General features: G+C 44.9%; 1 protein-coding gene across 1 annotated transcript in view; it reads left to right on the top strand.

Moving 5' to 3' along the window:
- IGDCC3 (immunoglobulin superfamily DCC subclass member 3) overlaps positions 1–19312 on the top strand; it is a 184731-nt gene extending 165419 nt beyond the window's left edge. Inside the window, exons 10-14 of the mRNA XM_048867470.2 lie at positions 11782–11970; positions 12314–12418; positions 16894–17032; positions 17880–18087; positions 18633–19312. Coding sequence (XP_048723427.1) covers positions 11782–11970; positions 12314–12418; positions 16894–17032; positions 17880–18087; positions 18633–18824 — 833 coding nt within the window. The 3' untranslated portion in view covers positions 18825–19312. The remainder of the gene's footprint in view (positions 1–11781; positions 11971–12313; positions 12419–16893; positions 17033–17879; positions 18088–18632) is intronic.
- The last annotated feature ends 8192 nt before the right edge of the window (positions 19313–27504 follow it).

The raw sequence follows: 27504 nt of genomic DNA, 5'->3' as shown, positions 1-27504 counted from the left end.
GGCAACGAATCTCGGCGCCTGAGTCAGCTAACTCATGGCCATGCTGCGGTTTTTTTACTGAGGGTAGTGTAGACGTACCTTTCAAACGCCAGATTCTGAGTTGCTCTGTTCCTGCGCTTGGTGGAGAAACAGAGGGGTGGGGCAGAGGTGGCTTTAAGCCACCTTTGCAGTCTCCAAATTCTAGGACAGCTGAGGCCTGCTCTACTTTCCACTCTGCTTCCCATAGCCCTCTCAGGACAGCGAGTTACGTCTCCCTGACTGAGGATCGGACCTGGTTTTAACACCACCTAGAGCTGCTGCTGCTTTAAGTTTCCGCACTGACATAGGGTCTTTACTAGACTTTACACCAGTGGAAAATTGGCATTGTGGAGCTCCCGTCTGCCATACCCAGCTGTTTTCTGTTCAAGGATAAAATATTCTATCTAGCAGGCTGAAAGGAACTGCAAGAACAGAATCTGTGGCATCCCAGTTCCATAAAAACGTAGAGCACTAGACTTGGATGTTCACTGAAAATAAAACTGATGCCAAGTTTATGTACAGTGGAACATGTTCATATGAGTGCTTAGGTGGCTTTTTTGGTGAAATCTTATTGACGGGAGAGGACCTATGCTGTACAGGACTGTAAGTATCTGCAGAAGAAATTAGTGTGTTTGTCTATTAAAACTGACTAAAATTACTGTGACAGGAAAAATATGTTTTTTCCCCTCCATACAATATTCCATGTGCAATGTCTTATCTGATGCTGTCAAGTTTCCCCCAGGATGGCTCTGTCATCCTGACTCAGGGACAGAGGAACAGTGATACTTAGTGTCTCTGCCACTAGGAGACGTATTAAATGTGCTCAGAATCCTCTGTTGTGGCATGTCTGTTGCCTGTTCCTCACAAAGCCGCAGCTTGCCAAGCTTTATATCTTAAACAAAATAACAAGATGAATTTTGCCCTGGCTTACACTGCATACAACCCCATTGCAAACTGTAGGGTCCAGTGCATCAGGGCAAAACGTATCCCAATAACTTCTGTATAGATGTGGCCATTGCAGTTCCTAGCCACAAGGTGAATGTCAGCACAATACAGAATTATTATCTGGTAGAGATTTTTCCAGGGTGTAATATGGTGAAGAAATTCAGTTCCTTAAGAACAAGGCTACATAAGAGTATGGGGCTTTCTGCTTCTTGATGCAAAATGTGCTGAGACAATTTGCCTCAACACCAAACAGAGAGACACTACTTGCAGTGCAGAAGTGAGTTTTGCTTCACCGGTAGGTTATGGGTTAGGCCCCGAAGAAGCCAGCCTGAGCTTTCTGGGAGTAAGATGAGTTGGATTTGGCCCTTAATTTGTAGACAAGAAAAGATCCCATAACAGGCGTTCTAGTGGCTGGCCCGAGACTGGGGATGTGGCTGCTGGGCACTGACTTGGACTTATTTCAGATTTCGATGCCCGTAAATGCACGTCTAACACACAAATGCTGGCAAATAGCAACAAGCCACATATAGTTGCCTCCTTCAAACCGTTCCTCCAAACTCCTCTCATATTTTCTATCACTACTCTCAACTCTGATGCTTTCCGCGTCTTTCTTTGCACCTGGTCATATTAAAAAATGAAAAAGAAGAAGAAGAAAATACCAAGGAGGGAAACAAAAATGATCTGCATCCTTGGTAAATATCTGGCATTAGAGAAATCTTCCTCTCTGTTTTCCATTGTTCATGCTTCCGCCCTGTCTACACCACACCTGGTTTTCATTTCTTGTCATGTCTCTCTTGTTTGAATTCTAAGCTCTTCAGGGCAGGGACCTGATGTAAAGCTCTTGGCATAGTAGTAACACCATATTCAATAATGCGTTGAGAAGTGGACAAACGATCATGCAATGGAGAGAGGGGTCTGATAACAAGACTCTTAGAGCTCTTCAGTCCAGTCCTGAGCTCCCATAAGCCAGTTTTACATCTGCGTGACTCCACTTATTTTGGTGGAGTTACTCCAAATATGCACTAGCATAAGGGAGATGAGGATTGGTTGGGCCCATTGTCCCAGGCAGTCTACAGGCAGGTGCAGGAAGACAGCAATGCATTGGGCCATCTTCGGAAGGTTTTCTTCATAGTCTAGAATCCTGTTTTTTTTTTAATGAAAATTTAAATTGCACCGGAACTGAAAGAGCCAGCACAGAAGCTGTTAGTTGTATTGTGAGGTACCATCTCAATCCAGTCACTGGAGGGAATGATTGACTGGCAGAGGGGGAAGAGATGGGTTAGATACTGTAGGTACTTTAGTATAATATGAATTGGAAAGATGACACAACACAAGCCTAGAAAGAGCAGAATAGGCTAGGCCCTACTCTGAGACAAACTGTGTAAATTCAGAACAACTCCATTGATTTCAGTGTATTCACTCTGAATTTATGCAAGTGTAGATGAGATCAGAATCTGTTCCAATAGTTGGGATTGCTGCTCAGCCTTCCGGTAGTGAGATAAAGATGTGACATATTACGGATGGGGAGAAACAGGTGCACGCCTTAGACGCAAACAATGTGACTTTTAAAATCTCAAACTATATGTGCATCATAACAGCGTGTAAGCAGCACACACTCCTATTCTTGTCTTTTAATGCTTTTTAGGGTTTTCTCCAGGACTTTTTGACATTTCTCTAGGATGAAGACTGTTCCTTTAGTCATCTTCGGCTAAAGAGGATGCCAAGAAGAAAGTTGAAATGACCTGGGGAAAACTCCAAACAGCACTGAAGAGGAAAACAAGTATTCCATCCCTTAGTAAATTTGGGAGACTCCTTACATATATTAGATATATTTTACCTGTTATATATACTTCTGTGAAACACATATAATTGTGTGTGTACACATGTGTATATATATACACATACCTCTATACTGCCATGCTGTATACACTTATTTGTGTAATGAAATTATAAAGAGCACATGCATTCTACAAGTGCATACATAAAATGAATACTATATATTCCAAGTTTAAATGAATACTATATATTCCAAGTTATAATGAATACTATATATTTCAAGTTTTGAAGGAGAGAAGTTCTTGTGGTTTTTATTAAATGTAAGGCTCTTATACCGTAAAATAAAACAAACTCTTCACAAATTGGGGTGGCCAATGTTAATGTTTCTTTGTCCAATGGATAATAAAGGTATTTCTCCCCCCATTACCACATTTTCATTTATGATTCAGGTAATGAGGATCTAACAAAGTGCAGATTTTCAGCCAGCCTACCATTGAGCATATACCCACTTCTGCGTGCACAACCAATGCACACTCATTTTTGCACGGATCCTGCATGTTTGTGTGCAGATTGGATTGTTGGGCACCCACTGGAATCTAAACATGGCTGCTTGTATGCACAGATTTGGCAGATGCCTACGTCTGTGGTGCAATCAGTTGCATGCTCAACGTTGGAGTCCAAAGGAGTAAATGTTGCCCCGAGTGTGCCCACTGCTCTTCTTTTGATACATGGCAGCTGATTTCATTGTGTCTCTGTCTCTTCAGCATACAGAGTCTCAGTAGAAAGACACATGCCTCAACGAACAGATCAGAAAAGGCAGTTTTTGTGCGCACCCCGGTGAGGCATACACTGTAAATGCTGTGTAAGAACCTTGAGAGATGGCGAGAGAGAACCCGTGTACTGTAATATTACAATATTCAGAGGCTCACGGACTTTGCCCAGCTGAAGGCTGCTGTGGCAAAATTCCAGGAACTTGAGAATTACATCGAAATTGCATACACCTGAGCAAATGAAAAGACTCTATGGATGCACCTCTGTGCACTTCGTGCCAGCGAAAATGATCAGGCCCTTTTTAGAAAAGGCGTGGGCAGCAGCATGACAAGCACTGTGGATAAAAACGTTTATCACGAAATGCCAAATCCTACATTCCCTAAACTTTAGAGAAATCGGGATCTAAATCCAGATCCAGACTTTGCAGCTGGCCCTTATGCCTATAGTGGTCTAAATGACAGACCTCCCCGAACTTCCTCAGCTTTCAGAGTTCATATTCTCAGGCCAGATACCAGGCTGTGGCCGAGCTGAGCCTAACATAGCTTAGGGCTGTGCTATTTGTACACTTGTTGTCAGTGGTCCTCAGAGCCATTCCAGTAGCCAAGTATTTCCAGCGTGCAGGGTTGCACTGGACATGCCCCCTTGGTCCTGGGGGAGGGGAGAGACGTAGAAGCAGCTGTGGCCACCCTGCATTACTAGTGGAGCCCTCTATGCAAGGTAGATCCTCCAGTGGCCAGACCACGGCTGAGTCCGTGCAAAGCAGCTGCAATAGGGTGACCAGATGTCCTGTTTTTAAAGGGACAGTCCCATTTTGGGGGATTGTTTCTTACATAGGTGCCTATTATCCCCCACCCCCTGTCCCGTTTTTTCATAGTTGCTATCTGGTAACCCTAAGCCGCAATGAGGCTGAAATTCTGTACCCTAGTGTCCTTAGCTGTTAAGCTCTTTCAATACATCCTGTGCCTAACCAAGGTTTCTTAGTCTCGAAGGTGATTTCTGCAACACATAGTCCTTGAGCGTTGTAGGGCAATTTAGAGACGTCCAGGCAGTTCCCCGCCCTCTCCCCTCCCCGTCATTTCAGCTTTGTTCAGGTGGCACAAGGCTAAGCACCCTGTGCTGCCATGTGAGATCTGTTTATTTAAGGATATGCTCAAATTTTCAATTCCTGGGGCTACCAAATGCTGAGCTCATCACACAAAAGTGCTGCGTTCTTTCTCCCTAGCGGAGAGAACATTGCATGCGCCCATGTATAGCCCAGCCCTAGCTTAGGGATTGACTCCAGGACGGTTGCCTGAATGGAATAGTATTGTGCAGCACAGTCCTGGTGTAGCCGTAGATCCATTCACTGGATTTATGCTGTGCAAGCGCCTCCTTCATGATTCTTAGGAAGGTCAGTTTTCATCTCCAGAATGATATTGTCATCTCATGGAATGGCACGTTTTATCCCCATTGTCACGTCGAATGGGTATGGGGAGAGAAGCATAACGTAGTACACCTTCTTACGTCCTCCTGTGAGCCGCACGGCTGCCTTCTGGGTCCTCCCCATGTTAGTTAAACCAGTGTAGACTCCTTTATGCGCCATTCGGTTCGGCGTTCCAAATTCAGAGGTGATGTGTAAGATACATTTTGGTAAGCGAGTGTGAGTCTAAATCTAACTAAGTAACTCCTGGTCCCATATGTTATAACAGGGACAAAATACCATTGCTAGAATGTCACATGGTGAAATGAACCTCTTTGAGATGTCACCATGGGCAGATGCTGGCCGTGTGAGGACATGAGACCAATAAATAAGGGCCACGCTTCAACGGGTGGGATCCATCACCTCCACCTCCTCTAGGGATTCCGTTTACAAGGTTATTTTCCATTTTAGGGTAGGGCCTGGAGTTCCACCCCCTAGGCTGAGTCAAATGGCCGGCCTCAAAGAGGGGAGGGGACCCCAGACCACCCCACAGTTTTGTCCTGGAGGGATCAGGAGGGAAGGAGTATTATAGGAAAAATTACATTATTGGATTTAAAAAAAAAATGTGTATCTACGTCTTGGATGAAATGGCATGTTCCAGTACAAGGTTAGTTCTGATCCATAAACAGACTCCGTTGACGCGTGTACACAGATGAAGCCATGGTGTAAACAGATTTCCATTTCAATAACTTACACATCTGGATACTATCCTGGTAAGAAGCAAACTTTGATATAATTGGTTGTTTTCCGATAACAGATGTTAAACCAGAATATGTTCAGACAAATGAATGTGGAAGCCTGCTTTCTTCGTTTTCTACTGAGTGTACATGGGGATGTTCTCCTAATGTAGGTCAATGGGAAAACTCCAACTCATTGTTCCCTTCTATTGACTTACATGTAAGTCATTAGGAAAATTCATTGACTTGCCCGGACATTGCATCCCAATGGGAATCAATGGAGATGGAATACCTTTTTGGAAGACGTATTACTGTGATTGCACAGAAGTGTCTCAAACAACAGATTAGTTTTTGTTTTTCCACAACAACTGTACTTCTTTGAGAAAAAATCGTTTAAAATGTCTGGGAAATTTCAGATCCTCCCCATGTGCTGTTTTGACCATAATCTCATAAAATAGTAAAAAAACTGGGAAAGTAGCTTATTTGCTGTTGTCAAGCTTCAAACTGGCACAATTACATTTTATCAACATTTGGAAACAAACTTACCTTTTCTGTAATACCGTGATAAGATACCACTCAGTTAAATTAAAAACTGACACATTTAAAATCAATTATTATTATTATTATTTATTCAAGTATACAATTACTTTGTGGCACTCTGTGCCAAAAAATATTGTCAAGACAAATATCTCAGAAAGCGTCGATGAAAGGTAGGCTTAAGATAGCTGAGGTAATGTCTTTATTGGAGCAACTTCTATTGGTGGAAAGTACAAGCTTTCGAGCTACACCCACATCGTTGTTATTGGGGCATTTGATGCACTGGATGAGGTACGCCACATGTTGTGACAAGCATAGGGAGGACCCATGAACCTTGAAAGGTGTATGATGTGAGGGGTATTGATCTTTGTGGTAGTGGAGATGCATCTGCACGTTTTGCACCTGTTGTTCTAGCAGGGTCTAGTGCTGCTTTGAGTTGGTGTGTCCTGATCTGTGGGAATTTCGCTTCTGATGATGAACTTGGCAAGTTTAGCAGGTTATCTGAAGGCCAGAAGTAAGGGTTCAGGAAAGATTTCTTTCAGGATATGGTCACCCTCACATATGTGTTGTAGCTGTTTGATGATACCTCATATGGGTTCCAGTGGCTGGTGGTAGGTAACAACCAGGAGTGTGCTGAAAGCGGGTTTTTTTTTTTCTGTATTGAAGCAGGTTCTCATGGGATATTTGAGTGGCCCTTGCCATGATGTAATCTACTTCTCTGGTGGTGTAATCTACTTCTTCTTCTTTGTTTAGTGAAGGCAGGTTTACTTGTGTTTAGGTGTATAGTCCGGACTTTCTCTTTGGAGCAAGTTATGTGGTATCTGAGTGTCTGGCTGTAGATAACAGATTTTTGTGGTGTGTCTGAGGTGGTTGCTGGCTCTGTGGAGGTAAGGTGGGTTTCTTGTATATAGTCATTTGTGGGGTTCCATTGTTTAAGCTAATTGTGGAGTCCAGGAAGTTGATGCTGGTATGGAAGTGTCCTAGAGCAGTGGTTTTCAACCTGTAGTCCACAGACCCCTGGGGGTCTGCAGGCTATGTATTAAGATTTCCAAAGGGGTCCGACCTCCATTTGTAATTTTTTAGGGATCTGCAAATGAAAAAAGTTTGAAAACTACTGTTGTAGAGAAAGTTTGATGGATGGGTGATGGCTGTTGAAGTTGTGGTGGAAATCTGTGAGGGAGTTTAGGTCTTCATAGATTCATAGATACTAAGGTTAGAAGGGACCATTATGATCATCTAGTCTGACCTCCTGCACAATGGAGGCCACAGAATTTCACCCACCCACTCCTGCGAAAAACCTCTCACCTATGTCTGAGCTATTGAAGTCCTCAAATCGTGGTTTAAAGACTTCAAGGAGCAGAGAATCCTCCAGGAAGTGACCCGTGCCCCATGCTACAGAGGAAGGCGAAAAACCTCCAGGGCCTCTTCCAATCTGCCCTGGAGGAAAATTCCTTCCCGACCCCAAATATGGCGATCAGCTAAACCCTGAGCATATGGGCAAGATTCACCAGCCAGATACTACAGAAAATTCTTTCCTGGGTAACTCAGATCCTCTTCTGTCCAAGGAGGAAAATATCATGGCTTATCTCAGGTATATCGTCGGCCTTGTGGTGCATTTTGCCAGAAATTCTTCCTCAAGGTGTCCCATGAAGAGGTTGGCGTATTGGGGAACAATCCCAGTATTCGTGGCTGTCCTCATGGTTTGGACAACGTGTTTGCTGTTAAAAGTGAAGTTGTTATGGGTGAAGATGAGTTTGGATTTCTGAGGGTTGTGCATTATCTTGTATGTGTTTGAGGCAGGCAGCCACGCCATTGCGGTGAAGGATGTTGGTGTATAGGGAGGTGACATCCGTGGTGGTAAGGATGGTGTTTGATGGAGGTTGTTAAAGTTTTAGAGTTTCTTGGGGAAGACTGTAGTGTCTTGGAGGGAGCTGCCCTTTTGTGTGGTGAGTGGTTTAAGGATGTTTTCTGTGAGTCCTGATTCGGGATGTAAATATCATTTAAAAAGTTAATAGTTTAAACAATTAAAAATATTTAGTTTAAATGGTTAAATGATTAAAGGGCTGGGGCTGCTGGGGCCACTCCAGCCGGGGCTGCTCCGGCTGGGCAGCGCGGGATGGCTGGGGCCAGTGGGTGGCTTGGGGTGGCCAGTGGGCCAGCCGGTACAGGGTGGCTGGGGCCAGGTGGCCAGGCGGCCCAGGGGTTAACAGTTAAGGTGGGTTAACTGGTATGACTAATGCTTACCGGTTAACATTTTATGTTTCTAGTCCTGATATTCCTTCAGTAAAAGTGCCCTGGCTATATATGATGGGCCTGCTTAGGTTCCCTTGTTCGTGTATCTTGGGAAGCATCTAGAAAGTCCCTTGAATGGGTTCATGGGGGATGAGGTCGTAAGGTTTTTCTTCAAGTTGCTTTGGGAAGGATTTGACAGTATCTTTAAATTCCTGGGTGAATTGTGTTAGGAGGTCTTCTATGAGTTCTTTACAGTAGGTGGTGTCAGAGAGTTGTCTGCTGTCTTTGTTGACATAGTCATCACGATAAATGACTATGGTGGTGTCCCCTTTGTCTTCAGGTTTGATCACTATTTGGTCGATGGATTTCAGAGACTATCTGCTTTCCTCTTGGTGGTGGATGTAATGTTTGTTGAGGATTTCACAGTGAATTCTTTTCCTGAAGTAATCAATGAAATGATCCAGTGTGTGGTTTTGTCCTCTGGCAGCATGTGCAGTCCAACGATTCTTTTTTCTTATGATTGTCATTGGGATTGTGGTGCTTGTGGGTGGTGTCATCTTTGTTGTGAAAGATGACACCACATCGTGATTGAGGTGGAATAGGTGGAAGAAACCACCTCCAACATGCCTTACCCTTCTGTTTTACAGTCTATCCCAACTTGTATTTAGCTCAGACACTCTACTTCCTTCCCCAAGTCTGTGTAGCTCAAAAGCCTGTACCTTCCACCAACAGAAATTGGTCCAATAAAAGATAGTACCTCCCCTGTCTTGTCTCTCTATATTCTGGGACCAACATGGCTACACCAGCACTGCAATAAATGGTTAGACATTTCTGAGAAAAAGAATAGTGACTGTAATTACAGCAGCGAGGATACAACCACAGGACCCCCAATCCTTATTCTTTTGAGTGCAGACTGCTAACCAAGTGGACTCAGGTACTAATTTCACCCCTGTTCGGTACTTTATGGAAGATTAACTCCTTTTTCAGAGGTATCTGATATTGGCTACTATTGGACACAAGATACTGCTAGAGATGGACTATTGTCCTGTTGCAGTTTGGCAATTCCAGTGTTCCTGTTGACCAGGGTTAACTGAGATCAGATTTATTCCCAAATTGTTATAGGGCTAGATTCTCTCCTGCACCAAGGGCAGGGGCAATAAGGAGCTAGATCCAGCTCTTTGATTCTTGGAGCAAGCCCCGGCCAAGTGACTTCAAGCTACACAACTGGTTTAGAGTCCTTAAGGGACCCTAAAACCATCCAGGATTGCCATGGTGTGGCAGATCTCTGTCACTCCTCCTGCCTGACCTCAAAACACCTCCTCCCTCCCCTGCCATGCCTTCTACACCAGGTGTTAGGAGCCCAGAGCTGGCACATTGGTACCAGCAGGGATACACCTCTTTGACAAGGAAATTCTCTGTGGGCCAGTTGTGGTCAGTTTGCACTTAGTGAATGGTGCAAAAGGGCCAGACACTGATTAGAGCATTTGCTCTATAGAGTTTTGTGGTAGTCAGCAAAAGTGTTAATGACTGAACAACAACTGGGACGCCTAAAGAATGTTGTACACGAGGTGTGGGAAGAAAAGGAGCACAGAGAGGAAGGGGAAAAAATTCTGCCAAAAACCTCAGTCCAAACTGTCTCTCGTATTATGTGTTGGGCAGGCACCCATGTGAGCCTACGTTTTCTATCCCTAAAACGCAGCCTGAGGTTTCCATCGCCACCTTGTTTTTTGAACTGAATCAGCTGTGAAAAAACCCCATGTTTAAATTACAGGGCAACTTGAACTGGGTTTGCAGACCCACAAATCACTGGGGAGCTTCTCAGGCCGTCCAGCTAGGTGTGGTTGGCTCACTCTTGGTACATGGTTTCGCTCTGGTTATCTTTGTGTTAAAACACTACCTTGGATATGTGCAAGGAAGAAGCAAATATGGGAAAACTCTCTGTGCAATTCACCACTCCAGACGCCGGGAAGAACTTTGGGAATGGGACCTGGGGGGGGGGGGGGCATATAGCTAGCACTAAGCCTGCTCAGTGTTTGGACTTTAAATCTTTCTTTACCTCTGTGACATAAATCTACACGTGGCCTGTGTAAAACAGGAAGAGATGCAATACCCCCAGGGGCGCTGGATGGACCATGCTCATCAGCAGCCCTTGCTACACCCTGTCAGGGCCAGCCATGCAGTGGTGCCCAGTGCATACATTGGAGGACAGCCCCACTCCAACTAGCTACATCCCCATGTCTCCTGACACTAGCAGCTCCTCCCCTTGTCTCAAGGGGTCTGAGCCCAAAATCTGTTGATGTCAATGGAAAGACTCCTATTGACTTCATTGGGCTTTGGATCAGGCCCTGGGTGGGGGCGTAGGCATCAGCATTATGGGTAAGTGGGGATAACAAAGTAAGAAAGGGGAGTCCTGCATCTCCCCCGCCCCCAACCTTACGCATCCTTGAGATCTGGTAAGTACATCCCTTTACAAAAAGATTATGATGAAACTGGTTGCAAGGTAGCAGCAACATAGAGAAACTTACTGCCTTGATTTCACTCTGATCCCTGATTCTTTCCCTTCTTTATTAACCTCTCTGTGTAATGGCCCCTGAAACACACTGCAGAGCCGAGCCCAGACTAGCAATCGCTGCTGGAACAGCAACTGCAAGTCAGTGCAGGAAGCCTGAGAGCTCAGCCGGTTGCAGCATATTTCACGTATTGCTTTAAGACTAAAAAGGAAAGGAGGACTTGTGGCACCTTAGAGACTAACAAATTTATTAGAGCATAAGCTTTCGTGAGCTACAGCTCACTTCATCGGATGCTTATGCTCTAATAAATTTGTTAGTCTCTAAGGTGCCACAAGTACTTCTTTTCTTTTTACGGATACAGACTAACACGGCTGCTTCTCTGAAACCTGCTTTAAGACTGATGTCTCTAACTCCATCCTTCTGGTTTCTCCCTCCCTCAGGGATTAATCACTCTAAAAAGCTACCATTGCCCTCGGGGAAGGAGAGGGGAATCTGGAAATGCACTTCCGATGCTCCTGCATTCCTGACCTGACCCGATGGGGCCGAGAATCAAATTGCAGACAGACTCTACAAAGTAGCCTCCTAGCTTGTTGAACTGCCATGCTGAGAACAGGAAACGGTTTGAAACTCACACAACTTCTTGAAGGAATTCAGGACTATAAAAGCAGGATCTAACCTAAGCTAATCTTCTCGATCAAATGAATCTTTCTATCACATCCCCTGACTCAACAGCTAACATGAAATACTAGCAGGGATTTCATTATTTTTCTGTGCACAGCCAATTATGTTTAGGCTACGACAGGCACAAGCATGACCCAAGTCATTAAAAACCTCTCTCCCTCTCTCTCTGTTTCAGTCCCAGCAATGCCGTCCCTCTTTATTAAAGTTCTTAACAGCACCACCATCCAAGCGGTGTGGGAACCCTCCGTCAAACTGGGCCAGCAGGAAGGGTTCAAACTGTACTACCGTAAAGTTCACCTAGCCCACTTTACTGGCCCTATGCTCCTGCCCAGCAACGTTACATCTTATAACATTACTCACTTGGGTAAGTACTGAGGAGGGCTTTATCCGCATTACGTGCCTTTGCTGAGCAAGAAAATTCCCCTTTATGTTGTTGTCATTATAGCGGAATGTCTAGAGTAATATACGACAGCTAGGGAACATATATCATGAGTGCCTAGCAAGGTTTGTTTTCCACTCCTCCCTTAGGCCCTCAGCCTGCCCCACTGATTTAAATGAGAGCAGGTTCGGGTCCTTATACTTACAGTGACTGGCTTTTGCAATGCGTGTAAAATGTCTCTGTTTTCGTGACAAGTGCAGGCTCAGCAAGATTAGTGTACTGAAGCTCTTTAACCTGAAATGCCCTCCTCGTGTCTTTTCTAAAATAGACCCATCAGTGGTATATGAAGTAAAACTCCTGGCATATAACCAGCACGGGGATGGAAATTCTACTGTCCGCTTTGTATCCCTTCGAGAAACAGTTGAAAAAACAGGTAAGAGGCCAAAGCAGGCCAACTTGTGTACGTGATGTGAACCGTCACAGGATAGGAGTGATCTAGCCAGAGACAGGGAAGGTCTTACTAACACGCAGGTAATTTAATAGTGCATCCAACACTGTGTGTTGCTACTTCTGAACCGTCACCTTTAAGAAGCACTTTATTTTCTTCCCAGCAAATAAATTTGAAGCTAGGTTGCATGGAGAAGCAGTGCCTTCTGGTGGCTAATATGGTTAATTCCAGTTGCTTAATCTTTATACATATTCATCACCCCTTCTTTCTCTCTAAAGGAAGCAACTGGAAATAATATGGGCATGAACTGCCCACTCTGTAGCACACTCCAAACCACCAATTATCGATCATTGGTGTTGCTAGGAAGGAAAACGTTCTGGATCTGGCGGCTCAATTCCATCTAATCTCTAATTACAGAAAACAAAGCAAAATGTGCACACTTTCCGGCACGCCTGTAACTAAATAGCGCTGTTTGTCTTCTAAATTCAGGTTGTACGGGCCCCACATGGAGAATGTGGAATGCTGTTTGGTGGACAGGCTAGAGAGTACACACAGCTAGCTCTCGCTCTTTCACAAGCAACAGCTTTGCACGGACAGCATGTTGTTATTTATTTAAGTGGTGGGGGAGGGATAGCTCGGTGGTTTGAGCACTGGCCTGCTAAACCCAGGGTTGTGAGTTCAATCCTTGAGGGCGCCTTTTAGGGATCTGGGGCAAAAATTGGGGATTGGTCCTGTTTTGAGTAGGGGGTTGGACTTGATGACTTCCTGAGGCCTCTTCCAACCCTGATATTCTATGATTTGTATTATTGCAACACCTAAGAGCCCCTCTTATGGACCAGGATCCCGTTGTGATAGGTGCTGTACAAACACAGAATCAAAAGATGGTCCCTTCCCCAAAGGCCATATGTTTTTATCACCAATATTGCATTAGAAGTCTTAGGGTTAAATCCTGGGAGTTCATTCTGTATATTTGCAGTTTCAGCTGACTTCAGTGGGAACCCAGAACATATATCCGAGGTCAGAATCTGGCTCTTAATAGACTCAGAGCCAAATTCTATCCTTAGTTACATTTAGGTAAGTTTGCAGTCTCTTCACTGTACTCAGGGGAGCAAGTCAGGTTTTAGTGCTCGGACTGAACCAGAACTGGGTGTAGACACCAGTGTGTTGGGCTATTAGACAGATTAGATGAGATTGTGTTGATTATAGTAGTTTAAGGAGTCCATTGTTGTCCTGCTTTTCTACATCTCCACAAACTTATTGCAGTGGGTGATAATAGCAGATAAAGAATCATTGTTTCTGGAGTGGTTGGTTGGTTGTTAACAATCTGGGACACTTTTGTCTGTGACAGTCTCTCTCTGTTAACAAACCAAACAAACAAACAAGGAAATTCCTGTAAACAAGAAAATGAAGAAGAGCCTGTCTGAAACTGACAGAAGAATGGAGGCTCCAATTTGTAAAGGTATTTAGACATTGTTCTACTTAGCGCTGCAAGACCTGAGTGACTTAGATGCTAAGTCCCATTTTCAAAAGTGATTTAGGAGCCTACGTCTCATCCGAAGTCAAAATCACTGTCTAAATTGCCTAGTCCTTCCAGTGCTGAGTGAAGAAATGCCTAAATCCCTTTACAAATCTGGTCCTGAACTGAAGTCCAGATTTGACCCGTCCTTTGCTCCTCTTGCTGGTGCACAGGAATGGACATGAATAGAGTTTTGGTTATGATCAGCTGTATTATCATTTTCACATTGGAGGCTGTCTTGGCTTTGGAAGCAGATTCCTCCCTGGTCTAACATGGTTTTGCCATCTCTCACTACTTACTAGGATTCTGTTCCCACTGCAGGGAATTGGTCTCAGAACAGCTGGTGGGTTTGCCTTTGCTTTGTGAGCTGCAGTGATGAGTTAAGGATGCGTTTGCTGCCATGATTCTAGTCTCCTGGCTCTTCCGCACCTAGACTAGACTCCTCTCTGGGCCCAGTGTCCAGAGGCGCTATTTGCAGCTTCCATTGATTTCAGTTGGAGTGGTGGGCAAGAGCACCTCTGAAAATCAGACTTCAAATAATTTTAACCTAGTTCTTTGGAGGGCATCCGTGTTAGGTAGGAAGAGAGAAAGAGACTGAGTGTATCAGTGCTGTAGTTACCTGGAGGCAAGAGGATTCACCTCTCAGGGGAATCTTTAATTGTTCACACCTTTTGTGTTCTTGTATGTGTTGAAAAATACCCTGGTGCTTTGGGAGTCATTTTAACCAGATTTCCAATGGCAATATCTTCAAAACAGAGATTGTTATTCATACTGTACCATTAACGTAGTAAACATGAATCTCTGCTGGAAGTACAGATAAGTCCATCAGCTCCATTCTAATACTTAGCCTTTGTTTTGAGGGATATCACTGAATAAGATATTATAAACTGCTCTGGCTGTATGCATCCGATGAAGTGAGCTGTAGCTCATGAAAGCTTATGCTCAAATAAATTGGTTAGTCTCTAAGGTGCCACAAGTCCTCCTTTTCTTTTTCCTCCAGTGTAATTCACATCATACCTCTGACACAGAGAAAATGCAAAGTTTACAGATCCCCAGGCAGGAAGGCAAAATAATTGTATGTTATCCTTTCGCTTTTCATCTGAACACAGCATTAGAGATCAGAGATGCAGGCTCGACTTTTAAAGGAAATTGCTTGTCTCAGGAGACTAGGCTGAAAGCTTTTGTTACCGTGTAGCAGAACTGCCGGATTGCAGCAAAATCTTAGGAATTAGTTCAGTTGAAAGTCCCTGCTAGCCCCTCCAGCACAAAGGGAAAGGGGGAGACATGGGCCTGTAAATAGCTAGCTGCAATACAGCGGGTGTATTTGGGGAGAGCGCTTCGCTGTCATGGAAAGCTGTTGCAGAGCTGTTGTGTTTTCCTCAGCTAGCTTTAGCCTGTAGTTACATCAGCTCAGACAGTACCCTCGGATGTTATTCCAATGGCAGTTCTAGGTACAGATCACGGAGAGGGGATAACGTCCGTCTGTAAGAGTGTTCAGCTGGCAGCCTGCTGCAGCCATCGACCTGCAGTCTGAATAAAACAAATGTTACGCTTGGCAGCCTGATCCCATTTCGTTCATTAAATAACAGTGTCCAAAGCTTTGGCCAGTGCTAGCCCTGGCTGTTACCGTGGATATCGGTTGATTGATCTGGGGACGTTACCATGAAAGACTGTCAGCAACAGCTGGCACAGATGAGCCACACCCCTGCCTCCACGCCCCTCACCCGGCGCTGGATAAATACCTTTTGGCTACGGGCCCAACAGAAGAGAGCCCCACGGTGAACGAGCACATCTTATGCCAAGTCCTAAAGAGCCACCAGACGGGCTGTGGTGAGCCGGGTCCAGGGCAAAGAGCTTGCACCGGCAGGGTCCTGCTGGTCACAGCCTGGAATCCAGCTCTGAGGGCAGCCAGCAGGGCTCCCCCACTGTGGCCACTGCCATAACGGGACGTTAAGGAGAGCAAGGGAGTCGCTTTGCCAGCAAAGCTGTGGGGAGGCACCCCCTCATAGTACAGTGAGGCCCCTCCTGCCCCCCAAACATTCCCTCCCTCCCTGCCCCTTGCAAACCTCCCTCTCCCCCACGCATCCCTCCTCCACAACTCCCTCCCCTCTCCCAAACTCTCCTCTGCTCCTCCCACCTCCTAACAAACACCCCCTACCCTTCCCCTCCCTCAAACACCCCCTTCCCCTGCCTCAAACACCCCCCACCCTTCCCCTCCCTCAAACACCCCCTTCCCCTGCCTCAAACACCCCACCCACCAAACACCCCCCTCCTCCCCTCCAACACCCCCACCCAAGCCTTCCCTTCCCCCAACACTCCTCAGCCCTCCCCTCTCCCACCCAACCTTTGTCCTCCCCTCCAGGCCACTGCTTCTACAGCTTCTTCCCCTGAAGCACCTTCCACATCTGTTTTCCCCACCCTCTCCCATATCTGAACCTCCTTCGGGGCGGGGGAGGGGGCAAGGAGGAGCTGCTGCTGGACTGGGATCAGTCTCTTCCCTGGAGCTGGCTCAGCCCCCCACCGTCCCCAGCTGGGCTCCCCCTGCTCTGCCTTCTCAGCCTGGGGGCCATGGGGAGGGAGCTGTGCCAGGTCCTGATAGCAGGGGAGACAGAGCCAGCCCCCTCGTCACAGGAGGCTGTGACGGCAGCTGCCTCCTCCCTGCCCTACCAGGCCCCTTCTCCGCTGACTGGCAGAGAGTGGGGTGGGAACGCTGAGTGCTCTGCCCTCCCCTCCCCCAATGGGGGCTTAAACCTCCAGGCTGAAAGTTGGGGAGATGTCTCCTCCTTCCTTCTACAACTGTTAGCCTCTGAGCTACTCAAGAACATGGCCTAATGCTGGGCTTCCCACCCCAGCTCATGCTGCGGTGCTCATGTGTCTAGGATCGGAAGCACTAGGCGGCTAAAACCCCAGGGACTAACTCCCTTTTCACTGCTTCTCCTCACAGTGTTGAATCCCCCATGTGACTGCATGAAAGATGAGCAAAATAATAAGACCTCCACCACGGGGATCATCATTGGGATCCACATTGGAGTCACGTGCATTATATTCTGTGTCCTGTTCCTCATGTTTGGGTACAGAGGAAGGTACGGTTCTCTCCCCACACGGGCCGAGTGACGCTAATACACTATCTACTTGTATTGTGCCGTTTGCTTTGCCCCGGTGGTTCTCAAGCTGTTTGAAGTGTTCTCAGACTCAACCGCATTGCAGTAGCACGAATGTCTCATGGACCACCTCCCGTTTGTGAGTCCACCGGCCAGGCCATGGTCCCACTTGTGATTGCAGGGTCCACTTCTCCTTCCATTGGTGATTGTGCCCCTCCACATGGGATTGTATAACATCCCTGTCGCTGGTACAGTAATCGCTTGCCTAGGCTCTGATCAAAGACCAGTTAAGTCAATGGGAGTCTTTCTATTGGCTCCAAAGGGTCTTGGATTAGACCTGAAGTGCACAGGAGTTGCGGGCACTCACTTGATCGTAAGCAGAGCTGTGCGGCCACATCCAGCAAGAGGCCTTTGATGTCAAGCCAGCACCTCGCCCCTACAAAACGTATTAAAAGACAGTTGCACTAAATACCCTACCTGGGGCAACAGCTGAGGTGGCACACAGGGTGGACACATCTGCAGGGAGATCTGCTTTGAAAGCTGTGTCAGAGAAATGGGTTATAAGGAGGAGTGAGAGAACATGGCGCACCGATAAGTGTGGAGGAGGTTTTGGGTGTCCGGGGAAGGAGAGGTGGAGACAAAGACTAGAGCTGTGACTCTGTTGGCTGGCTTGTCTCTGAGTCTAGCTCCTGTTTTGGGAGGCTGTGTATGAGCAGAGAATTGGCTGTAAGATGCGAACGGCGAGGTGTGCCCAGGCCCACATAAAGGGGCTGCATGCAATGCTGGGAAGTGCTGCACTTTCAGTTTCCTCCCCCCCTCGGTTTTCCAGGCTGCTGATGTGTAAAAACGTCCAGGAACAGCTGTCAACCCCCCAGATCCCGAGGAGTCAGAGGAATGCCACAGGCCTGGTTCTGAACGGAGCTGCTCGGAGGGACAGGGACGACCTGGACATGAATGGGAAGCAACTGGAGATGAACGAGCTGGAAAGGTTGTTTCTAGCATTGCCTTCCCAGGATCAACAGGATAAGGGAATAATGGTAAGGGTCCTGCCTTGACATTAATCGTGGGATTTACAGACACTCTCTCCTTTCAAACACACTCCTCTTCCCTTGATGTTTGGGGAGAGATATACGCTTAATTCCCTTCCATCCATTGAAAATATAGATCCGCTAAGCACTAATGTTTAATCCATTCCACACTGGGAGCGTCTTTGTTCCCCAGTAGTGGCTAGTTCATATAAGAGGTTAAGAGTCTACTGCAGCTGCTAGCTAGAGGAATTATTATTTTATCACAAGTGACAGAGGCTCCTGCGTTTAGTGCTGACAGTCTCAAGTTTGAACCCCATTGTCAGCCCAAAGGGGGTTGGTTACGAATGTACAACTTTATAGTGGTCGCCACAAACAGTCCTTATTCCTGGCACATGGGGTAGAATTTAAACTGTAGATGGTAAGGGCATCTATGTAAGATGTGCATATTCGTTCCTGGATGAACCATGTCATTTCTAAGAAGCCCAGCATCTTGGTAGTGATAGCCAAATGCAACAATTATTGTCTTTGTAATGGCATGTTTTTTCTCCTCTCAGCCAGATCACGTTCCACCTGACTCACACGATGAGACTCAGATATCTACACTTCCATTGGATGAATTCAGCATTATAGAAGAACAGCTTGATCCCCAAGCCAAAAGTCTGGCTCCTGATGATCAGGGTGGACCGCTACACAACTTTAGCCAGGAAGTCCCAGCTTTGAAACATAGTCCCACCAATGAAGGATAATTGCCAAGTCTTTAAGCCTCTTGTAGGACTCACCAAGAACCATTTCCATGTCTGGTGATGTCTTTACAATGATTTGTCAATCTCAGGTCAATTTAAGATTTCTACAGTCTGATTTTTGTTTTTGTTTTTGCTTTATTATTTCTTTTATATTGATATACAGCTTTTTTGAAGCTCTATGAAGTTTATCTTCCTGACCTGTCTCAGGCCTCTCTGTGCATTTCTTCCTACAATTGCATTATCAAGACTGGTCATAATTGTTTTTCCCATGGCTGCTAGGTAACAGACTTTACCAATTCTCCAGTCTCCATCAATGATGGAATATGGCGGAGCCTTGTTCCCTTGGCATCGCAGCCCATGTTCCCCATTAGTGGCTTTAGGACTACTTTGTGATCTACTTTTTATTTCACGATGACTGGATTAAGATGAATCCTTCTAACTTGACTCCAAAAATTCAGGCCGGGAAAGGCCACCTCTCCATGGATTTGATGGTTTTGTACACTTTCTCTATTTCTCAGGATGCTTTTTTAATGATTGAATATAAATAAGAAAAAAAAATGAGGCCTGCATGAGGGCTACTGAAAGACTTGGACAAACATCCCGAGTAGACTCAGAACCTACCTCAACCGGAATGAATGTCTTCGGGGAAGTAGCAAATATCTGTGTCTTCCTTTGTTTTCAAAACAAGTTGGTCTGCATAAGCTTGGTACTACCTCAGAAGTCATGCTCCATATCTGCCATGGTGTTGTCCTTTTTTTATGTCGTCGTCATTCTGATGTAAAGCACTTCCAAACCTTGAAAGCAATGTTCTACCTCAAGTTTTATATAGAAGTTCATTCGTTTGTGTCGTCAGACCTGCTCCTCTTTCATCTGACTGTTCTGCTCTGCTCCAATGAAACCTGTTCAAAGACAAACGAAAGGGCAGTGTGTTTGCGTTAAATCCCGATTGTGGTGACATTTCGTTAGTGTTAAAAGCTTTATATTTAGCCAAGTCGTAGTGCTTGTGTTCGGTTTTGTGTGTTGGAGTTTTATATGATTGTTCTCCTTTAATGACTGTTGTAGCCGGTTTACCACCACCAGTAACCTAAAGAGAGTCTTCACCTGCCACATTAGGGCCAAACTGGACCCTGGAGTACAGGTGAGCTGTTCCCAATTGCTCCTTCAAACCAGTGAACCCCCCCATTTTCTAAGGATTGTGGGCTTGATCCTACAAGAAAGTAAGCAGTCTGGTTTTGATCCAACTACGTCAATGCTTAGTCAAGAACTAAGCATGCGTGTTTTGCTGAATCAGGATCAGAGTGCTCAGCTCCAGGCAGGATCAGTCCCCAGGGAATAACCAGTTTGTCTAATCAGAGTTCCAGTCTGACAGATTATGGGACATCAGCCAGATAGGTTAGAACTACAGCTCCTACCCTTATGCACGTTCCCATCTTTACTCAGAACCCTCAGGCTCTACCATTGGCTACATGGAATAACACACTCCCAGCTGAGATAATGGCACTTGTTGGATACTGGAGGCACTTGGCCTTTCAACCTCATTCCTCACGCATCCAAGGAGGTGCCTGATTGTCACTGACACATCCTCTGTCATGTGTTAAATGCCTCAGGGAAGTGCTTTTTGAAAGAAAAGCATATTCTGGTCCCTTCCCCCCCCCCTTTTTTTGGCTAAATACATATTTCTAAAAGATGCATTTTCTTCATTAGCTTTATTTCTTTTCAGCCATAGTGTATTACATCTTACTTTTAAAAGAAAAACCCGCTAAAACTTGAGACTTCTGAATACTTAGTATTAAAAAGCACATCAGAATGTTCAAAGGTACAGCTGGATGAGCTGCCTAATATGCCACCTTTCTGAGTGGAAAGAGTGCCTGGTGTGGTGGAGGGCCACCAGACTATTTCATTAACACCTCACTGGGAAGAACATTGGTTGTTTTGAAAGGAAAGGGGGAAATTTTTTATTACTATAGGAAAAGAAAATGGAAAAAATACAGTAAGAGGCAACATGTGTATATATATTTAAAGCAGAGAGGACAAAACCTGAGATCCTTTACTCAGTCTTTAGTCAGTCAAACTCCCATTAGCTTCAGTGAGAGCTGTGTCTGAGAAAGGCCATATTCTGAAGGCCTAAACAAGTGACTAAGGCCTTGTTTACCCTACAGGGGAAATTTGATCTAAGCTATGCAATTTGAGTTACGTGAACAGCGTAACTCAAATCAACCTAGCTTATATCTATTGACTGTGGGGTCCACACTACGCGATGTCGACGGGAGACATTCTCCCGTCGACTCCCCCTACTCTTCTCGATCTGGTGGAGTACAGGAGTCGACGGGAAAGCGATGGGCGGTCGATTTAGCGGGTCTTCACTAGACCAGCTAAATCGACCGCCGATGCATCGATCGCCACTTGTCGATCCCCTGGTCAGTGTAGACAAGCCCTAAATATCTGATTCTGCCCTGAACTATGCTAGTTCAATCCCAATGGGTCAAAGCCAGACTTGGCACCATTGACTTCAACTCAGTTGTCCTCACTTGCGCTGAGGCTGAATTGGCTCATTATCATTAGTGGGGATGCACTCAGCTAACGGAGAGTACAGTCTGGCGCATGCACCTCATTGCCTGCACCTCACCATTCCGCCTACACTCTTTCACTGTTAGATGGTCATCACATTCTCTGCTGTTCAGCTGATGAGATCCCAGGAGTAAGAGACCTGTGACTGGGTGCACATGTTAATATATACTTGAGTTGCTGCCCAACAGCAAGTGAGCGTAGTCTGGAAACACACTTTGCTTTATCACGAAAAACCTCTTTGCCCTTGTCTGATGCGCCACTCGTAAAGCAAGAAGCCTTTTAAAAACTGCTTCTTTTCACTAGGAAAGGGAAGGCCCGCACTGTTCAAAGGCAGTTGCTGGGTGCATCCACGCTGCATGGAGTATTAAAAAAGGCTTCAGGGAATGGTCATAAAGAGAGCCTCCAGCAGGGATGGATGTATCACTTGGATGTGCAGCGGCTTTTTAATAGGAGGTTAGGAAATTAATACTCTTTCATCAAGGCATTAAAGAACCAAGAGAGCAACTGGGGACAATTATGGTTGTCTCTCAAGCAGCTCAAAAGACTGCACTGGGCTGTGTTTTGAGCAGCTTTCCAGCCACTGGAGCTCCATTAGAGTTTCATAAGATGGAAGTGAGGCCAGAATCTGGCCCAGAGACAGCAATGCAGGGACCCACTTATTTCACTCTTTTTTTTTTTTTTTTTAAGATTGCCTTAAAGTATCAAATTCTACATTAATTACCCTTTATTATGAAATAGAAGATGTCAGCACTCCAGGCCATTAAAGATTCCGTTTGCTTAGCCACATGCCGTTTTGAATGGTAAAGACCGATTTCAATTTGGAAAGGTGGGAAAAAGAGACAGTTCTAAGGGCTTGTCTACATTACCAGCTGGATCGACGGGCAGCGATCGATCCAGCGGGGGTCGATTTATCGCATCTAGTCTAGACGCGATAAATCGACCGCCGAGCGCTCTCCCGTCAATTCCGGTACTCCACCAGGTAAGTAGATCTAAGTACGTCGACTTCAACTATGTTATTCACGTAGCTGAAGTTGTGTAACTTAGATCGATCCTCCCCTCCCCCACAGTGTAGAGCAGGCCTAAGTGTCCACAACCGCAGTTTGCACAGTGCCACAGAACTAGTTGTCAGTGTCCCCACCCACTCCAAAATTGGTCATACCAGTTTATACAGCACCAGCATGTATGGTGACAGGATCACCGTGCTCTTAACATGGCATTGTGACAACAGGCATGGAGAAATTCCTCCTGGCAGCTTATCTTTAGGCTATTGTTGGTGGTATCTGTTGTAGACCTCATGTCCGAAGCCCTTAGAATGTAGTGTGGTCAATCGGTGCATGTTGCTGGTGACCTACCTCAGTGCAAGTGGTCAAGCAACCTGGTGGCATTGAAACATCTGTATGGCGATGCTGAAGAAAACCCAATCCACAACTCTAAACATCCAGGCCAGCCATTTCACAGGCATGTGTTTTTAAGGAGTTTATTTGTAAAGTATTTTTATACACGGTGTTGAATCAAAGGTGACAATTTCACTTTTCTTTGAAAGTGGAAAGGAATCAGGAAAGGAAACTCGTTTAAGTAAAGAATCAATTGTCTTGCCTTTTTTAAAAAAAAAAAATGAAAAACAGTTCTGCAGCTTCAGTACCTGTGGAATCGATCAGTATGTATCAGAAACATGTTTATCAGCCCCTTTTAACTAACTGTACCCTTTGGCATTTGAGTACTAAAAGAATTGTCATAACGTATATAGCACAGTGAGCAAAAATATATAACTCCCATTTCCTTTGTGCTGAAATAGATTTACTCCTCATGAAGTTAGATCTGAGGGGGGCAGCTTCCCTGAGGGTCCGATTGACCAGTATGCCATAAGCAGATGCAATGCCGTTGACCTCAATTAGGTTGAGCAACATGCGCCGGTGGCGAATATGAGTCAGTGTTTATAAGTGTCCTGGCCCTTTAAAATTCCTCTTCTCCTACATGATGTCTTTTGGTTTTGTTATGTTTTGTTTTTTGCAGGATTGGAGGGGTTTTAAAGGGCCAGATCTGTATGTGAACAAACCTACAAACGCTCTCCCCCATATGACCTCAGAGAGGTTGCTGCTCATGCTTTTACAGTATGCTGGGGGAGGTTTTTTTCCCCCTCTCCCTCCAAATTTCTTAAGCAGATTGCAAGTGAGAGTGTAACAGCTTTAAGCCAGAGCACCTATGCTCTCAGGCCCTGTGGTTTCTGAATTTAGGTTATTATTGATCAGCTGGGGATGTCTAGCTACAGAAGAAGAGTTTGTGCCAGTGTTTGGAAAGGCAAAGTGATGGGGAATGGAGGTGCAGGGTGACCCGAGAGTGGTGGGAATGTTGGAGCCTTATTAAAGGAGTACGGTCAGTGTGTATGGCGAAAACCCAAGGAAAGGGTTAATGTTAGTGATTTGAAGGGCTTGATAAATGTGTCTCTTTTATTTCAATCAAAACAGGAATCGGCGTCTAAGATTTGAAGTAGCTGTTAGAGAAAGCTCAAACTGCAAGGTCTGGATTTCAAACACTTCAAAGCTTGATCTCCAGATCTGGGCATTTTGGTGAGGGCCCGTCTCTAACACTTCCAGCACTCACCGGACATGTCACGAAGCAGAGCCCCCATGCCACATGCACAGCATCAGTATTACTTAGTTTACAATTTACTACCAGAAGGAAGGAAAAAAGAAAACGATGATGTATTTCCTCGTACATTGAGTTACAACCTGGTATCAAAGAGAACCCAGACCCCCTCATTTGAACTCTTGTTTTTATTGTCTGTGTGTGTAATGAAGTTCAGATTGAATAAAGTACTGTTGCCAAAGTGAACACATAATTTAGACTAGCTTTCGGCTCAAAATACCTGGGGCTGTGAACCTGTTATTAGTTTAATATCACATTATTGTGATAATGTAATAGTAACACATATTTGTCACTCCTTCCTTTTATGAAAGGGAAATGCTGTGCCATTTGATTAGTTGAAATACAGTAGTATGTCAAAAATAGGGTTTTTTCCCTAAGATGCAGAAATGTAATGGCTTGAACTGATGTTGATTATCTGTTGGTTTAAGACAGTAAAAGATATATGTGAACCTTTAAAGATTATTTTTAGATATTTAGATTTTCCTCTCTTTGAGGTTTCTTTTAAGCTCTTGTAAATCTATAGCATTGCAAAATATCCATAGACGTTTGTGATGGGCAAACCTCAAAAGGTTTGAAGGTCCATTCTGGAGAACCACCACGGAGATGTTATCCTACCTGAATTATCTAAGCCTCCTGAGTCTGCAAGACTGGACAGGAAACCTTGCAACAACAGGCATTGTCTTGTGTGTTTTTGAGTACATGATCATCCAGCTTCTGGTCAGATGGGAAATAACACAAGTAGCTGCTATCTTTTTGGCTCTTGGATGCCTCCATTTTTGATCCCAGACTGAACAGAGTAGCACAGACCTGTGCAAAAAATAAATACAAATTTATACAAATACAAATACGGCTGGCCCATGTCAGCTGACTTGGGCTCGTAGGACTTGTGCTAAGGGGCTATAATATTGCAGTGTAGATGTTTGGGCTCAGGCTGGGTTTGAGCCCAGAGGGTCCCAGAGCCTGGGCTCCAGCCCTGAACCTGAATGTCTGCAGTGCAATTTGATAGCCCTACAGCCCAAGCCCCACGAGCCCAAGTCAGCTGACACAGGCCAGCCATGGGAGTTTTATTGCAGGGTGCACATACCCTTAGTAACACCAATATAAATCTGGAGTAGCTTCACTATGAAGCTACTCCTGCTTTACACTGCTGTAACTGACCGCAGAATCTCATCCTGTATATTTATCTAAGGAAAGCGTTCCATTACTTCAAATAAACTGACTTTGTTTACCATCATTTTCCTGGCTACAGTAAGATGAAGCTGTGGCAGGAAGTATCCAAGACCTGGTTTTGATAACCCCTAGTGAGCACGACCTATTCTTGGAGATCTGTTCCCAAGTTTACCAGAGATGGCTGCTACCTCAGGGAAAATATCTGTGTTTTATGTTTAATTCAACAGGGAAGAATTTTATGCTGTGACAGGGTATTTTCATACTTTTGGATTCAGGTATTTATTTGTGAAATGTATCTTTTTTTTCTTTGTCCTTGTTTCATAAAGATGCTGGAATTTAGTAAGTGTTAAAACCAGACTGGAATTTTTAAAACTTCCACCTAGGATTAAAGAGAACAAGGATGTTACATTGAAGTCAGCAATTAGAAAAGAAACAATACATGAAGTGCTATCACCTTAGGGCCCAATCCAAAGCCTATTTAAATCAACGGAAAAACTTCCTTGACTTCCATGGGTGGTGGGTCTGGCGTATGGTACAAAACACACAATGCATTGTGAATCTGCAACAACCTCACTATGTTTCCCGACACATTTCTCTATACTAACATAATTATACTGTGCAGTGAGTTGAGGACAAGAGTCTCTAAAGCGTTGCAGAGCCCCTACTTTGGGGAATGAATATGAATGTTTTTTTTTGTGTTGGAAGCGTATGATGGTCTTTAAGAAAAAAGCAAAGCATACTATAAAATACATTTCCAAATTCTGAGCTTCATCCTTTATTCCAGACTTCTTAGCCTATATTCAAAGCTGGGTTCTTCTCTCCTCACAAGCTCTATGTCTGGTTCCTTCGTAATGCTCATGTTTTCAATGTGAATGTAAATAGTCATGAGTGCTTAGCGTACACCCTCCTTGAAATAATTTTTCACCCCACGATTTCCCATTGCCTCTTGAATATGACTCCATCATTCATTTGGTGATGACCTGTGTCCTTTCACCCTGTATGTCCATCCTGTCCCCTTCCATTCATCCCCCTCCATCCCACCCCACACACATTGTCAGTCAAAGCAAATAAAGTCTTTGCAAAGGAAGACCATTATAACCAGGAACGTCTTCTCCCATGATTTGCCTTCAAATATCTTGTCACACAGAGATCACAGCTAGGAAGATTTCAAATCCTGGAAAGACTCATAACCGCTGTCATTTTTTAAAATTGTGGTCTTTACATTTTCTGTGCATGGTGTCCCATTGCGTAGTGTTATTTGAGTCTCATCATGAGCGTTGCCCTTACTGTGTATATACTGTAGAAAGGAAGCGGGGGGGGAGGAAGTAATCCACAGACGAGAAAATGCTGAAGGAGCTTTGACCCTGGATTGTCTCAGTTGTACAGAGCGAGTTGGCATCTCTGATCTACATGGCCTGCTGCTCCTTTGCCATGGGTTACCTAAAACGTTGTCAGTGTTAATGTTTCATGGTTGGATGGAAAAATGTAACGGCTGGGACAGAGCTTTGGTTTATTTTTTACAAATTCTGTAGAGACAAGAATATTTAAGCTCAGAGAAGCCCAAAGTTTGAGGTACTTACAGGAAGTGTGATATTTGTGCATAGACAGACGTCTCCAGAAACAGAGCTGGGAGACGCTACTGCAGAGTTTGCTTTATACAGAAACTCACCGAGCCAGATTCCAATCTCATCCTCATGGGGGGGTAAACCCGGAGGAAGTCTGCTGCTATCCATGGAGGTGAAAATGGGGCCTGGGTCTTTGAATGGCAGTCATGCTTGAGTGAGCTGTCGTCATCAGCAGGCGTCATTAGTTGGTTAAAAGCAAGTGGGATTCTGAAAAGAACAGCAAAAAAGAAATAAAATTTAAAAAACCCTATACAAACAAGTGGTAAAAGGCGCGGGGGCAGAGGGGAGAGACCCCTGTGGAGATCGTCTGTGCAAACAGTATTTGCAAATGTATCCCTCCCAATAAAGATACATTAAAGGCAGACTAAAGATCTTATCTAGCACCTTGACGCCTGTTAATTTATACCTGCCCCGCCCCCCAAATTTAAAAAGAGAAAACCTGGATTTGTGCCAACTAGAATGGTGATCTCACTGAATTCCAGACCATGCGTTTGAACTCTGGCAGTGATTATGTGTGAAGTACGGTAGCATCTTCAAGGGAAAACTCTGCTATTTCAAAAAAAGAAAAGGAGTACTTGTGGCACCTTAGAGACTAACCAATTTATCTGAGCATGAGCTTTCGTGAAGTGAGCTGTAGCTCACGAAAGCTCATGCTCAAATAAATTGGTTAGTCT

The sequence above is a fragment of the Caretta caretta genome, chromosome 10 (assembly GCF_965140235.1).
Source record: "Caretta caretta isolate rCarCar2 chromosome 10, rCarCar1.hap1, whole genome shotgun sequence".
NCBI lineage: Eukaryota > Metazoa > Chordata > Testudines > Cheloniidae > Caretta > Caretta caretta.
Note: the sequence above shows the minus strand (reverse complement) of the source record. Positions and strands in the feature narration are given on the sequence as shown.